Source organism: Pygocentrus nattereri, chromosome 10 (assembly GCF_015220715.1).
Source record: "Pygocentrus nattereri isolate fPygNat1 chromosome 10, fPygNat1.pri, whole genome shotgun sequence".
Taxonomy (NCBI): Eukaryota; Metazoa; Chordata; class Actinopteri; order Characiformes; family Serrasalmidae; genus Pygocentrus; species Pygocentrus nattereri.
Genome location: NC_051220.1, coordinates 6,735,378 through 6,752,724, shown reverse-complemented (window position 1 = coordinate 6,752,724; position 17,347 = coordinate 6,735,378). Strand labels below are relative to the sequence as shown.

At 40.7% G+C, this 17,347-nt stretch overlaps 1 protein-coding gene across 5 annotated transcripts in view; it reads left to right on the top strand.

Moving 5' to 3' along the window:
* stac (SH3 and cysteine rich domain) overlaps positions 1-15,112 on the top strand; it is a 65,149-nt gene extending 50,037 nt beyond the window's left edge. For all 5 annotated transcript variants that reach the window (XM_017707829.2, XM_017707832.2, XM_017707830.2 and 2 more), the window contains 5 exons: positions 2,331-2,398; positions 9,798-9,892; positions 11,601-11,652; positions 12,923-13,060; positions 13,302-15,112. In XM_017707829.2, coding sequence (XP_017563318.1) covers positions 2,331-2,398; positions 9,798-9,892; positions 11,601-11,652; positions 12,923-13,060; positions 13,302-13,400 — 452 coding nt within the window. In that variant the 3' untranslated portion in view covers positions 13,401-15,112. The remainder of the gene's footprint in view (positions 1-2,330; positions 2,399-9,797; positions 9,893-11,600; positions 11,653-12,922; positions 13,061-13,301) is intronic.
* Positions 15,113-17,347: the final 2,235 nt, after the last annotated feature.

The following is a 17,347-nucleotide window of genomic DNA, read 5'->3' as shown; positions in this document are numbered from 1 at the left end:
CAGTTCACTGTATAGAAAACACTAAGTAGTGGATAGTGAACGAGTTAATGCTTGAGCTAGTGATGCATGATAATATTGCAATCATACTGACAGATAAAAAAAATTAGATCTTAAGATTTGGTTGATATTTCAAACTAATGTTTACTTGTGTATTTTAGGGGTTGGAATCTTCAGGTACCTCTTGATTAGGTGCCAAGATTATATAGTGTCTCCCTTTTTGATTTCTGCAACCAACATTACAATTTTTATATACTGAAATAAATGTTAGATTTCTTCGTATTGCTAATTCAGGTGGATCTAGTCCCAGTTTCTATCTTTCAGAATTCAGGCATCGGAAGATACTCAATATGGACAAAAGTATTGGTACACACCACTGAATTCAGGTATTTTATGCAGTCCCATTGCCACAGGTGTATAAAACCAAGCAGCTAGCCATGCAGTCTGCTTTTACAAACATTTATTTAAAAAATGGGTCGTTCTAAAGAGCTTATTGAATTTGAATGTGGTGCTGTAATAGGATGCCACTGTTGCAACAAATCAGTTTACGAAATTTCTTTCCTTCTCCAAATTCCATGATCAGCTGTGAGTGGCATTATTAAAAAGTTGAAGCGTTTAGAAGCCACAGCAACTCAGCCACAAAGTGTCAGACCACGCAAAGTTACAGAGCTGGGACGCAGAGTGTTGAGGCATAAAGTGCATAAAAGTTGCCAACGCAGAGTTCAAACCTCCTCTGGCATCAACATCAGCACAAAAACTGTTAACCAGGAGCTTCATGGCATGGGTTTCCATGGCTGAGCAGCTGCATGCAAGCCTTACATCACCAAACACAATGCCATGTGTTGGATGGAGTGATGTAAAGCACATCACCACTGGACTCTGGAGTAGTGAAAACGTATTCTGTGGAGTGCCGAATTACACTTCTCTATCTATCTATCAGACTGATGGATGAGTCTGGTTTGGCGAATGCCAGGAGAACATTACCCGCCAGATTGCATTGTGCCAATTATAAAGATTGGTTCAAGAGAGATGATGCTATGGGGTTATTTTTTTAGGGGTGGCCTAGAACCCTTAGTTTCATTGAAAGGAAATCTTAATGCTTCAGCAGACCAAGACATTTTGGAGAATTAAATGCTTCCAAATTTGTGGGAACAGTTTGGGGAAGATCCTTTTCTGCTCCAGCAGGACTGAGCCCCAGTGCACAAAGCAAGGTCCATAAAGGCATGGCTGGGTGGGTTTGGTGTGGATGAACTTGACTGGCCCTCACAGGGTCCTGACCTCAACCCCATCAAACACATTTGGAATGTACTAGAACAGAGATTGAGAGCCAGGCCCTCTCATCCAACATCAGTGTCTGACTCCAGAAATGCTCTTCTGGATGAATCAGCAAAAATTCCCACAGACACACTCCAAAATTTTGTAGAAAGCTTCCCAGAAGAGTGTTATAGCTACAAAGAACTATATATAAATACCTATGGATTTAAAATGGGATGTCATAAAAGCTCCTTGTGAAAAATATGTGAAAAATGTTGGCTAGTCCCACATTTCCCATATCGGAGCATTCCTACCATGCTCCACATTCACAAGGCATTGTGGTATCTGTCCAAAAAAACAAACAAAAAAAAAACACATTCATAAGCATTGCTGGTTTATTGTGGGAGCTATTTTATTTGTGGGCCGAGAATGTGGGAGCTGGAAATTCATTCGAACATGAAAACACATAAGTGTAAAAAAGCTGGAGATAGTTGTTCGTTTTCATACAATGAAGCAAAAACAGACCAGATCATGTACTTGTGAGAGCAGTCGAGGTCTCTCTGGGAAGGGGAAGACTTTCACTAGCAGTGGACAGACCAGCTTTGCTCCATTACTAGAAGGGAGACAGATCATCAGCTTGAGTCCAGCACATCAGAGACAGTACTGCAGACACAAGAAGCTCCACTGTAGCTTATCTCTCTCTAACACATTGATGGTGCAGGGCCCTAATTCTATCAAACTGCCTCTGAATGGCCATTGTGTCCACAAAAATGCTGGTGCTTTCCTGTACCACTAAAAAGGCGTAGTGGGGGTATCTAGACACCATTTCTTCCTTGCTAAGAAATATTAGTTGGCTCAAAGTTAGACAAATGTTGGTTTAAGACTTGATAAATGACTATTCTGATGTTGTCTTTCATGTTTGGAGGAAGAAGATGAGTGGAGCCTTGAACTAATCAGTATAGAAAACACAGACCAAGTTAGAAAAAGTCAGGTGACTCAAAGCACTCAGTGGCCCCAGTCATCTGAAAAAATAGCTGCTTATGTTTTCATGCCCTAATCATTGCTGTTATTTTTTCCAGTTTTTACATCTCTGGAGAATGGAACAGAGAACTTTCAAGTAGAAGAGAAGAAACCGGAAGACTCACCGGTAAGGACCACACTATTTTTGCTATCATTTAAACAGAGCACATCTGGATAGCTGTGAAATACTGCTGAGTGTGACTTTTAACACCAGCCTGGGTGAAAAGTACCAGAAATAGGGATCCAGCAAGTAGGCCGAAAAAGGCCGTCTCAATTAAAGAAAGGTATTTGGAGAAATGAACATGATTAATGAAGCTCTGGATGTGAAAGACACATTAAAAGGCTTTTTAGTGGCATAATTCTATAAAGCTCCCTGACATGCATCCTGGGCGATCTCTTCATAAGTGGACAGCGCTAAGTACAGGTGTGAATGGGGCACAGTGTGTCTTGGAGATCTGATCACTCAAACCACCAGGTTCACATATGAACACATAACATTTAGGTAATGCGCCTTTGACAGTGGCGAAGGACGACCTTAACCAGCTGCATCATCACAGCGGAGACTTGTGGTACATTTTTTGTGGGGAAGCAAACAAAATACTGAATAGTGAATAACTTGCATAGTAAATGTGGATGGTATCCTTCCTCCAGTCACAAAATCCAACCAGTGGAGACACATTCAAAACACATGGAAATGTTAAGTGTGAACGACTGCATATCTCACGGTCCACTTATGATCAGATTACTCGAGACAGATGTTAATACCATGTGTGAACCAGGGCCTAAGAAGGCTGTGAATGTACCACAAAAGTGGTGTTATTAGACTGGTGGGAATGAGGCCTAGAAATAAACAAACAAAATACAATGCAATGCATGTCTAAAACTCCTTGTTTAGATTCATTTAAGTACTTCACTTGAAGACAGTGAGGAACTGTGCTGTTCAGACAGCCAGTGGCAGCTACAGGAAGCCAGTGAAAGGAGTGACATGAGTGAACTTAGGAAGGTTTGAAGATACCATGCAGCACCAGCAGCCATGCAGCTGCATTCTACATTAGTTGCAAGGGCCTGCTGGGCCGAACAGGAAGACCAGGCAGGGGCAAGTACTCAAGTACTACAGTACTCAAGCCTTGAGATGACAAGAGACTCAACAAGCACCTGGATGGCCTTTCTAGGGCATAAGAGTGGAATTCTCCTGATGCTCTGGAGGAGAAACCTGCAGTCAGGTTTGCAGTATGAGCTGAGAAAGATAACTGGTCATCCAGAATCAAGCCAAGCCTTCTTGCATCTTCAGACGGAATGATTAAGGGGAGCTTGAATGAGGTAGCAAGATCATGGTTAGGACCTCTGGTTCCAGAGAGGAATAACAGTTCAATCTAGCTTCAGGTGGTTGGCTGTCATCCTTGATGTCCAACAGCTTTTTCAAACATCACATTTTTATGTCCATATCTTACAGCCTTGGTGTACAAGCATTAATCGCTGACTGTATTATCTCTCTTTCCTCTCTGTCTTTCTCTCTCTCTCTCTCTCTCTCTCTCTCTCTGATGATACAATGCCCTCATAATTCTTAGCCAGTTGAGACTGTCTGTTATGTTACGTATGCTGAACAGCATGGTTAGTGCTCTACTCCAAATGTGCTATGCTACCTTATCATGCATGACTAGCAGCTTGAAAAGATGCAGTGGCTGGCTACGAGTGTGCCAGCAGAAACATATTTGTCCTCACCCTCTCGGCTGGTAACATTGTGGCTGTTCTAGCCCCCTGGATTTGACCTTTATGAGGGCATTTTTATATAACCATTTTTGCTAGCCTTGTTCCAACGTTGCAGACCTTTGTTTTATTCCATGTTTCGATGGTTGGCATTTTCACCATAGATTTTGATGTACTCATGGTTTCGGGTGTTGGTAATGGGCAGAAGGCCTATTCTCCAATGATGCTGAAACAGATTTAGAAATAAGTCTGGGTCCTTTAATCGGAAAGCACTTCGTGTTACACCCACATCATTTGCTTCAGTGTTGCAGAACGATCCAGTGACTTTTTAAAAATATCACATGGGCTAATCCATCAGCCACAGGTGACTATGGTGTCTGCAGATAGGGTTTTTATTTTAATTTGAGGAGCTTTTTAAAAATTTCGTGAAACATGTTTTCCTTGAGTCTCTGTTCTTTTCTGTTACGCCAGATGAAGGAGACCTAGAAAGTGTGTGAGAACTGGCAGTACGACTACCATTCAGGAGAAAATTGGGTTTAAAAAGGAGGAAGAGAGAAGGATTGGGCAAGTTGAAAATATGATGGAAGGGTAAGGGGTGGGGGGTGGCCCTATCTCATACCACAGGACCAGGCTGCCAACACACAGGCATAAATAAAAGCATCCTGAGATCAGCACAGCTTTACGAGGTCACAAATTTAAGCAGATCCCTCGGGATGCCTGACTATAGACGGTCTCTCTCCCTCTGATTCTAAGATTATGAGTGCACACAAATTCATGGCATGTGTTGCCCCGGTTTATAACGCTTACGTCCGTAGTTCCATAAAAATCACAGGATATTTACAGCTTAACGTGTACCAGAAAACATTCCTGCCTTTATTTCCATGGGAAATGAAAAAGTTTCCACCACGAAGCACTAATATTTAGTGATTTTTCCATTATAGATAAACAGATAAACAAACACGACAGCTGAACAGAACCTAACTCATTTAGCTCGTTTATATTTGTCTCAGGTCTCAGATCAGTTTTTCTGACCTTCACTCCTTCTGGTCTTAATGAGAACTGAATCCAGGTCAGATGTTCTTTGTTCTTTCAGGTCTGAGAACTGATCTGAAATCAGTTCTAAGGTCGGTTCAGCCTGCTATGTTTGGCCATATGCCACAGCTTTCGAATTTCCCAGGAGCCAAATAGAAAACGGCTCTCTTTAAATAACTGAGGCCTAGCTATGCTTGCAGATTGACCCACCTTTAGCTGTGGTCAGCTCCTTTATGGATTTTAATCTTTTTTAATCTTTATTGACTTCACCCTGTGAAAGCAATATTTATTCTCATTGCTTGGCAGTCAATGCTGCCAAATATATTAGTTTATATATATTGGAGAAGATATGGTGATGCAAATTTAGACCTGAATGTTGCTGAACTAGGTGCAGCTTGTCCCAGTTCCCTGTATTTTTCAGTTATTCACCAGCTTTGTCCTGCCTGTCCTACAAAGACTGACAGGAGATACAGCGGTGTACTGAACTGCAAGATTGGAAAATTCAGATGGTCTGATAACAGTGCTGCTCCTTTTGTTTTGTGAAAAGTGTACGGCTGAATGAGGATTACCTTCTTTTCACATTTTTCTCTTCTCAGTGTCAGGTCTATTTTGTTCACATCTACACCCAACAGGGATAAATGTCAGATCTTTTAATGCCTGCATAGATCAGCTTGGACAATGTTGCTCTGTCTAAACACAGCATTTGTGTTTGTATATATCAGAGAGGAGGACTTGACTCAGCAACTTTTCTTGGACTCACTCTTATCTGATTCGTGGATTTAAGGAAAAATAAATGAACAAAATTGATTAATTTAAGACGCCATCATTAACACAGTAAACAAGTAAAACCGTAAAACCAGACTTTTATTATTGAAAACTCTCTGAGGAACAGAGTGAAGCACTACATGCAGTAAATGTGATGTTTAAAGAGGAGGTGCAAAAGCAGTTTGAAATGGTTGGCTATCATGTAGTTTGGATAGCAACAGCTAATTTAGATGAAGTTGTCAGCTAATCTAGCTGAACCTTTAGTAAGTTACAGATCACATGCCTTTACAACTGCAGCTGCCTCGCATGAAGCGACCTATCTCAGGCAGTATTGTGCATTTTTACTCACCTGAAAAAAAGTCAAATCTATTTATCTGGGCAGGTAATGTTTATTTGCTCAGAAAAACAGTAACTTTAGAATAAATGCAATAACATTAATATAATAAGTAGTGATTTGACTTATGTCAGTACATTTGTTACATGTCCAGGGCCCACAGACAGGTCCAAAGTTTTATTACACACTTACATAACCTAAGAACAGCTTATCTAGTGTGCACTGAAGTCACTGAGTAATAAGCCTTAGTTTGTAATAAACCTTGGGTTTTAAAGGATTAAGTATTTCCAAAACTCTTCTCATGGCCTCTTCTCATGGTTTGGGGTGTCCTGGAGGGGTTACTGTTTACTGCATTTACATTTATTTGCATCTATTATAATGATACATTTTTTTAGAGACTGAAAAGCAGACTTTCTGACAAGATAAATGGTTTTGAAACAGTGCTGCATTTCTTAAAATGGTATGATTGTTGCTGTCATAAAGTACATATGATTATGTAGCACATTCCAAAACAAATGTGAGATTGTCTATAGCCCTTATCAGTGGCTCATAGCCTTAGAGCAACCCTAATCATAACAATGCTTGGATGGGTGTTCTTTATTACGTCAGCTGATTCAGATGGGTCTGAGAAAAACGCAACATCCTGTCTCATCTATTCTAGTGAGGAGACAGCACACAGCATCTGAGACGCACATCTGTTCAGCAGGAGCGCCAGTGCAGTCCAGCGCCCACACACATTCCTCCTCCAAATCTGTGTTCAGTTTTATTAGCCAGCCTTTGTGTGTGTTAGTGTGAGTGCATGCGTTGTTGCTCACTGTCAGCCTTCGAGTTATTCTCCGGTGGCCGTCCCAGCGTAGCTTGTTGACTTCTCTCAGTTGCTTTTAACAAGATTTGCACTGGAATACAGAGCTTGAAATACACACATTCATACAGTAATATATATATATAAGAAATGTAGATGCAGAGGAACTCTGCACTTTTTCTTTACATCGCATCTTTCACAACCTGCTGTAATGCTCTTAACCCCCACCCACATCCACTCGCACACATTCTGCAACCCACGTCCACCCCTCCACAGACACACAGCCCCATATTTGATAGCAGGGCTGCAAAGTGCAGTCTGTAACTCTGCCTGTGGGGCCATAAAGTGGTCTGGACTGTGGAGAGTGTAGAGCATCAGGCAGAGACAATAACGTGACCTGCTGCAGCCAAAGGCACACTCACATCCAACAGAGTTGTAGTGAAGTCACAGCTGGTGCTGTTATTTGAACAAGTATTCTCTGAAATGACAACCCCTTGAACCTTAGGCTCATTATTTCATTATGTATCTTAAAACGTTAATTATTCAACTTTTTTCAGTGTTTTAATCTTAAAATTATTCAGTAACTACCATGAAACCAACATATAAGTATGTAGTGTAATTATGAAAGTGAGGAAGTGAAGTGTGGGATCATGTAGAGTACTTTGGAAAAGTCAGAGACCAGCCATTAATGTCATTTCCACTCCAAATGATCATTTTGGTTATTAAAGATTTGCTTTATTTTTGGCATTGATGTATTTAGTTGAGGCTTTTATATAATTTTCTGTTTATGTACAGGGAGATTCACTTGAAAGAGGCCCTGAATATTCTGTTGTAACTCCTGTTAGGATTAATTAAGATTAAGATTAAGTGACCCTTATTAGTCCCACAACGGGGAAATTTCACCTCCGCATTTAACCCATCAGTGCACTGAAACACCACATACACACTAGTGAGCACACTAGGGGGCAGTGAGTACACTTGCCCGGAGCGGTGGGCAGCCCAATCCGCAGCGCCCGGGGAGCAGTTGGGGGTTAGGTGTCTTGCTCAAGGACACCTCGGTCATGTGCTGTCGGCTCTGGGGATCGAACCGGCGACCTTCCGGTCACGAGGCTGGATCCCTAACCTCCAGCCCACGACTGCAATGAAGCAATCTGAACCAAAAAAATATGCTACATACCTTGACTCATGTGTAATCGATTGCATTACATGCAATGCTGGAAGTCATTTCCGTTTGCTTCATATACTGAGGAGCATGTTGCATGTTGTTTCTTTCAGATTGCTTTGTCATAGAGAGAGTTATTACAGAATATTCAAGGCCTCTTTCGAGTGAATCTCCCTGTATTTATATATATGTTTTCTGTTTTTTATCCTGAACTTCTGCTTGACTGTTGCAACTGGAAATGAAATAAATGAAGGGTGGTCTTTGACTTTTGTGTAGTACTGTACAAGACTTTGGACTGAGAGTTTTTTATTTAGATTTATTTAAGATGTCACCATGAATTGGCTTTCAACCCTTGGCTGAACAGTTGTGGTGGATTGTTCTGATGGACTGCTTCTGTCATGGCATGGATGCTAATCTTATAAAGCTGAGTGGTTTTAGTCAGGTTAGACCCATCGACTGGTCAGGGTCATTAGGTTTATGAACCTAGAATACAATTTAAAAATGTTGAAAATAATGTCTCCATTGTGGGACATTAGCCTGCTACTCATAGCTACTTTGCTGCTATGAAATACAAGCCTCTTAACAGAGCACTGGTGTCAGATCAGTACTTGGTATTGGTCAAAACCCTGAAGTCAGATGTCAGAAACAGTTTCAGGAGAGAAAAGGAGTGGATGATGCATCCTGACTCATCACAATAAGCTCTTTTCTAAAGCAACATTCATGTCAAACGTCAAATTTGTGAAGATAACTGTACACAATACAGCAATAGCCACTAAAAAGAAGTCGGCTCATATACTGACAAGAGAAAAGTTGAGCTTGCATTATCAGCACCATAGGCTGACTCTGGAAGCCTCATTACTGTGTCTAAGAGAATACAGCACCTTCCCTAACATGCTAATGCGTCTAACAATCAATTAAAGGCAGCAGGTACCAGTTAGCATCCTATTTCCATAATGCTATCCGGCATCTCTTGGATCTCATTCATTAGCAACATTATTTTTAGATGAAATATTATTTTAAAATCTCCTTTGTCACAGGAACACAAAGTGTTAAAATGGGTACAGATACTTTACACTAGAATAATACCTTTAACACCTAGTCTTTTCTCGATGGGTCTCTTAACACCGTTCAGTGCTCCCACGTCTTTCCTCCAGATGGTAAGCTGTAAAGTCATGAGAAGCGTATGCGTAGTGCACCAGACTGGCTCTGCCTGGGGTGTTAGTCTCAGACCTGCTACGTTCCCTTCACTTCCTCTCCCGTCCTTTCATTTCCTGAATCACACCATAAACAATGACGGAGGACTCGTCCTCCCACACGCAGCCGTCTCCAGATCTTTTCAAGACAAAAGTGAGCGCATGATTCTCACTTCAGAAAGAGACGAGAGTTGAGCCTTTTCCATTTGTCTGTTTATTTTGCCAGTTTAGAGCTGTTTACTGGAATCTCAGTTAGCATATGTGGTTAAGGTAAGTGTCTGAGATCACAAACAAGGTTTTCTGTCTTTGCACCTAACAAACCAAGGCAGTCCCTGCCAAGCAGTTGGTGCTTGTGAAGTGCTGAGAGAAACAGACTATTTTTGTATGTAATAGATTGAGGGTAGCATTTTTCCAGTATTGTGTGACAAATAGATAAAGCATTTTTTTTCATAATCATAAAAGCATAATTTTGTTAGCTGTGTTTGTGTGCTTTTCAGACTTTGATATTGTTGATGTGTTTCTGATTTGCAGCCAGACCGAGAGTTGCGGAAGGACCTCCTGCAGCTTAACACCTACGTGGCTTTGTATAGATTCACCCCCCAGGATAGCCAGGACCTGGAGATGAGGTGAGCTTGAAATAAGCATCTCTCAGACACAAAGACTTATATTCCTAAAGCTTTGAGGGTCAAGTACTGAGGTAAAAGCTAGTAATTGCATCTCTTTGAAACTAAGACAAAGCTAAACCCCAACCAATAACATGACCCTAATATAGTTTTAAATTCTGTCAGACTGATGATGCTGAGTATATATAATAACATAATACAGTATATAATACTGTGCTATAGAACAAATAACTTATTCACCTCTAGTTTGATTGACTGTTTCCAAAGCCTTGTGATCAGAAGGTTGCCGGTTCGATCCCCTGAGCTGACAGGTCGTGACTGAAATGCCCTTGAGCAAGGCACCTAACCCCTAACTGCTCGGGAGCTGTGGATAGGGCTGCCCACCGCTCTGGGCAAGTGTGCTCACTGCCCCCTATCGTGTGTGCATTCACTAGTGTGTATGTGGCGTTTCACTGCACAGATGGGTTCAATGCAGAGGTGAATTTCCCAGTTGTTGGATTAATAAAGGGTAACTTATTATTATTATTATTGTTATTAAACGTTTTAGGCCCCTTTAGAACCCTTTGCCAATAATCTGGCAGGGCCAAAACCCTGCACAGTCTCTCATACATACATGTTTCTCATACTTAATGATAATCTGTGGAGTTACATCTGATGTGCTGAAGCAAGTAAAGATTCATCAGTGCTGTGCCTTTGCAGGCCTGGGTCTGTGTAAGAGTCTCTAAGTGTCACTGAAGAATCACTGCTGTAACAATAGAGGCTACAAACGTCAGACTAAACTAATGTGCCCACTAAATCATCTGGTACGCATGTGTATCACAGTCTGTTTTGGTACGCTTCGAGACAAGGGTGTTTCACTTGTTAGATTGCTTTTTGTACGATTTTGTGTTCCTGAGTCTTTGTAGTAAGCTTATCTCTGCTACACGGTGACTTACACCCTCTCCTCCTCAACCCGAAGAGGCAGGATGTTTAATTAGCTTGTGGAAATGGCCCCAGTGATACAGTTCGCTTCTCTCTTTGCTTTAAATGCAGAACACACACAGCGTGTTTACCTGTGCAGATAAGCATGCACACACTGAGCCTTAATTATGCTATTAATTATCAATGGATTACATACACAAGTCTTTGCCATTTACCTGAACAATATGCAGTTTTATCAGCGTTGGCTTTGATCAGTGACACTGTTTGGTTTGATTAGTGCCAAAGCATTGTTGTTTTTTGTTAAACATTCTCAGTATCTATATTAGGTCTTAGCTGGTCAGTTTTCACTGGTACTCTTATTTTATGCTACTAGTGTAACTCAAGTTCAATACTACCCTAGTCCCTACCTTGATAAGAGATAAGTAGCATCTCATGTAGACTGCCATTCAGCATTACCTGCATCTTCATCATCGTACTCTGCCTTGAGAGTCCTTTGCCTCCTCTTCCCTCTCTCACTTCAGTCCCGCAGTAACACTTCAATTTCCATGAGTTCATTTCAGATTCATTGACACCACACTGGGAGGCACAGGCTGTAAATGATTAGAGCGCTCTACTTGCCTCTGCAAGTGCGTGTGGCTTTCGAATATATTCTCACAAAACTAAGGGGGAAAAAAATCACAGATTTCATTAAGCGAGCATAATCAATTAATATATTTCAATCAGAAAAGCCCTTTTGAAAAGGTAGAAAAAATGTGAAATGATTCTTTTCTCTTCACATGTTGTATTTCAGACCTGGCGATCGAATAATACTGGCGGATGACTCTAATGATGATTGGTGGAAGGTGAGACGTAAACAATTCGCAAGAATAATCCATAGAATCCAAGAGAATATTGAAATATGAGAGATTGAAGACTGTATAGTAGTATATTTCACAACTTTAGCATAAAGTGTAGAGTTGAAAGATCTACCTTGTATAACAGTTATATCCAGTGTATGGTCAAAAGTATGTGGACACCCTTCCTAATTGTAGAGTTTGTGTTTTAGGCACACCTACTGCTAACAGATGTATAATGTTATAACAGGTGTGTACAACATAGCCATGTGATTTCCATAGACACACATCAGCATTAGAATGAGTCTTACTGAAGAGTTCAGTGACTTTAAATAATGGTATTGTCATAAGATGTCAACCTATGCCAAAACTCTTGGAATTTCTGTCCTGCTAGATCTACCCTGGCCAACTATAAGTGTGATTATTGTGAGAAAGAACCATCTAGAAGCAACAACACCTCAGCCACAAAGCGCACCACCATGCACTCACAGAGCACAGCTCCGAGTGCTGAAGTGTGTAAAGATCGTCTGTCCTCTGTTGCATTACTCTCTAGACTCCCACACTGCCTCTGGACGCAACAACAGCTTAATGAAATGCGTTTCTATGGCCGTGCAGCTGTACCCAAACCTAAGATTGCTATGGACAATGCTAAGTGTCAGCTGGAGCGGTGTAAAGCATGCACCACTGGACTTAGTGCACCCACTGGAGCAGTGGAAACTTGTTCTTTGAAGTGATAAATGACTTTTCCCTATCTGGCATTCTGATGGATGACGGATGCCAAGAGAATGCTACCTCCCGAAATGCCTAGTGCCAACAGTCTGGTGTAGGAGGGATAATAGTTTGGGTCTCTTTTACAGCTGAAGATTCCAGTGAAGATTAAAGTTAATGCTACAGCATACAAATACATTTTGGACAATTATAACCTTGCAACTTTAGATAAATAGATACTTTATTGATCCCAAAGGAATGCCACAAGTCCCTCAGGGTTTCGAGGGGGTGCTGGAGCCTATCCCAGCGGTCATTGGGCGGAAGGCAGGATACACCCTGGACAGGTCGCCAGTCCATCGCAGGGCACCCACTCAACACCTTTAGGATAAATTGATGTTGATTGCGAGGGTGTTAACTTCGTAGTAATGCCGATAGATTTGAAATGGAATGTCCATTAGATGTGAAAGTCTGATGTTCAAATACTTTTGACCATATGGTGAATTATTAGTGTACATAATTGCATTTTATTCATAATTTAACTGTTGCATTTTTTTTTATTAAATCTTTTTAGGGTGTGATCGATGACAGAATAGGTTTTTTCCCAGCGTCCTTTGCACACCAGGTCAGGGCAGGTGACCGGGTCTTCAGGTGTAACCGCACTTTCATTGGCTGTAAAGAACAAGGCCAAATCACTCTGAAAGAGGGACAGGTGAGTGACCTCAGTAAACAAATCATTGTGCATCCCTACACTTCACAATTTAGTCTTTTATTCAGCTAATAATCAGCTTATTTAGTCTTTCCTTCAGCTAGTTAATTAAACTGTTAATGATTTGAACCAGACATGTTAGAATAGAGTAAATCATGCTATGGAGAAAAACTGGGAAAAGCAGAGCTGGATTTAAAAGAGAGATCCTTCATTCTTTTTTTGACTTTGATTAAACGTCTTTTAGATCTGCGTGAGCAACGAGGATGAGCATAACGGCTTCATCAGAGTGGCTAGCGGAAAGAAGAGAGGATTCGTCCCCTGTGACGTGCTGGAGAACATCTGAGGAGGAGGAATTAAAACGAGAAATGAAGAGAGCGAGGGAAAGAGTGTAAGAGAGAGAAACTCATCAAGAGTAGTGAAGGGGGAATCTGTTCTCCCAGGAAACAGCGATGGCATCACCTCTGCCCGTCACTCAACTCAAGCCTGGATGCTAAGAGTCACCGAGTTGATAAAACACACAGGGAACAGCCTCAGCTGGAATCTGATAAATCCATCTCTTTTCCATCCCTCCCTCTGTGAAAAGGTGACCGTGGGAAACAGAACTGAATGTGCATTCCTGAGACGGCTGGATTCAGCCTTTTAATGTCTTGGTTTAAGAGACTCTGATGTAATAACCAAATGTAGATGCTCAGAGGAAATATCTTGAGGACAGCATTCTCTTTCTGTTACTGGTGGGTCATAAGATCAAAGAACTGTTTACAAAGTTATTCTCCCACCACCCTGAGAGCACATGTCCACTCAGACCTAGTATTACTTAATGCAGGTTTGAAATATCCTCATTGATTATTTGCAAGCAGTTAAAATGCACTGATTAATGATATCAAGTACGGAACGTCTCCTAGTTTGGTTTGATGTAGGAGCAGTGTGATGCAAGTTCTTCGCAAGATGTTGAACAAACCCAAAGGGCTTGATTCAACGAATGCACAGAACACTTCTCACTTAGTTTTTTTTTTTTTCTATTCTTTTTTTTTTTGCTGCTATTGCAACAGCACTTGAGAATTTACATTCCTCCACCAGGGGATTTACTAAGTGCTACGCTCTGACCGGCATTTCCTCTAAAAAGGCAATCTTGTGATAAAACGAGCTCGTTGACAGAAAGAATTGGACATATCACAGATTTGTCAAGAGTGGGAGTATTTTCAAAGGGAATGTGACGTTTAACAGGCACTTTTTTGTCTGAGAGAAAAGTCTCCCCATGAATGACGACACAGTTCCCACTACAGAACATACAGAGCTATAATTAACAAATATGAAACATCATTTCATAACTAGAGATGTAAGACATGACATCAAAGAGTACTATGGGAGAACTACAAAATAATGCTCATGAGGTATTGAATTTCAGTGTTTGTTAGACTTCTGGTGTGTTCAGTTCACTCAGTGTTAACGATTGCATTTCATCTTTAATAATAATTATGTTTTAGGGGTCAAGCACCTTTTAATTACATTCTTTACAGAAATATATCATGTCTAAATATTTATTTGCTGCTTTGGTAAAACTAACCGTAGCTTTTTCATTAAATTAATATTTGCAAAATCTTTATTTGATAAGATTTTTCATAAAATTAGGAAATTGATTCTTACATGTATAGGTAACACATACTGCCCCCTTCAGGATAAAATAAGTATGAGTTAAGACATTTTTGTTATCATCAAACTTTTCTATCGTTTCAAAAAATGTTCAGCCAAAAATGCTAAGCTTTCCAGTAACAAATGAAAGTTAATAACGGCCAATAAGCATTATGCAAATCGGATCACGCTTACTGGTTTCCTCTAGCTTTAATTACTTATTAGCCGCATTAGCATTTTTGGGTGGATTATTCCATTTATTTGGTGTACATACACTACATTCTCTACATGGCTCCATCCATCTGTTCTCTAGTCTGGGGTTGAATCGCATTGTAAGTTGTGTTAAAAATGGATTTTGGTCACTTGTAAAAGGGGAAATACTGTATTGTACATATTGTATGCACAGAATTAAACTCTATTTATTGATTTTTTTTAGTGGAGTGACTACATCTACTCCAACTCCACTGCATCAAATCCACCATTGTGAGCTGATTAGCATAAAGTCAATTACAGAGCAATTAATCAGGAGCTCACTCAAGTTAACAAAGAGATATTAGGAAGTAAATGACCCATTAAAAAAGAGTAAGCATAAGATATTAAAACAGTTACTCACCAAGCCACAGAGGAAAAGCTGTTTAACTAAAACTTTATCATTCTTTTTTTTTTCTCAACTTTCTCATTTTTCATGCAGTACAGCAAAGCAGATCTCTGTAACACACTCTGAGCCCCAAACTGAAGAGACACAGGCAGAGAGAGAGAGAGAAAGAGAATGAGAGAGAGAGAGCAAGAGAGAGGTGGCCATGCAGCGTGTGACACATCACTCCATCTTCCTTTGCGGATGAGGGAAATAAAAAAGGCATAAACAGATGGATAGTGAAAAAGGAGAAGCTAGACCAAGCTCCCCTCATTAGGTCTGTCCTCGGTACCTTTGGTCATAATGAATACTGAACACACACACATAGAAAGGTATTTCCACAGGACCTGTGGCCTCTGAGAAAGGTGCGTTTACACTTTTATAATGCTTTTATACAGGTTTAGGATTTAGGGTCATACATATGTGTTATATGTGTATGTAACTACCTAGTAGGCTTGCCACAGTTATTTAATAACTGCCTGATTGCAATTGTATGTCCCATACATGTTCTATGTATACACCTACAGCACTGTGCAAAAGTCAGAAGACCCCCATTTTCATCTATTTAATTAATTGTTAGCGTCAGGAAGAAAGCGGAAGGCATATCATTGCTGTCCTAAAAAGTATCTTTTTGTTTTCTGTTTTAAATTTTTTTAGATTTTTTTTCCCTAATTTAGTCGTTTCCAATTCCACCCGCTACTTAGGACTCCCCCAATCACACAATACTACCAATGCTAGGAGGGTGAAGGCAGCACAGGCTTCCTCTGAGACCTGTGAAACCATCCACCGTTTCTTTTTGAACTGCCACTCACGCAACGTCACGGGACAGCCGAACACGCTTGGTGGAAAGCGCCAACCGCCAGATCTGTTATGTCAGCTAACAGACACCTGCACTGACTAGTATCTCGTTGAGTGATGGGGGGGGAGAAGGGGGCCATACTACCCATCCAGAGAGAGCAAGACCAATTATGCTCTCTTGGACTCTCGGCTACGGACGGCTGCAGCATCACCAGGGATCGAACTCGCGATCTCCTGATTATAGGGCTGACTTCCCATTGAGCTCTGCCCTTTAAATTGTACAATTCATGTTAATTGGATCACTAGAAATGCTTCCAAATTGCTTAGATTCAAATTTCTTTACATTCCCTTTGATAAACAGTAAAGAGCGTTTTCACCATACTCTGTAAAGCTACCTTTTTGGAGAATTTTTTTCTTGTTTCTATTCGGACAGTGACGAATTTCCACTTTTTGCACTTATTGTAGCTTTCCAAATACTTATGATCTTGACCGCATCATCAGAAAGAAATGTGCGAGGCAACTAAGGTGAGTTGTGTGAAATGTTAGTGATTCTTTGAAGGGGAACATAATATCAGTGACAACTGTGTGAAATGTTAGTGATTCTTTGAAGGGGAACATAATATCAGTGACAACTGTGTGAAATGTTAGTGATTCTTTGAAGGGCAATATAATGTCAGTGACTTCTTCGAGAACAACTTTTGCTGTCTTTGCTAAATATGTTTCCTGCTTTTTTCAACACTGAAAAATGAGAAACTTAATGGGTATTTTAAATGAAAATTAAACAAACTCTGACTTTTGCATAGTACAGTATATGTATTGCCAAAAATATTTGTGCGTGTATGAACTTGAGTGACAATCCATTCTTAATCCATAGGGTTTAATATGATGTTGGCCCACCATTTGCAGCTATAACAGCTTCAGCTCTTCTGGGAAGGCACAAGGTTTAGGAGTGTGTTTATGGGAATTTTTGACCATTCTTCCAGAAGCGCCTTTGTGAGGTCAGACAGTGATGTTGGACGAGAAGGCCTGGCTCATAGTCTCCACTCTAATTCATCCCAAAGATGTTCTGTCGGGTTGAGGTCAGGACTCTGTGCAGGCCAGTCAAATTCTTCCACACCAAACTCACTCATCCATGTCTTTATGGACCTTGCTTTGAGCACTGGTATTGGATCAGGAAGGGGCTCTCCCCAAACTGTTCCCACAAAGTTGGGAGCATGAAATTGTCCAAA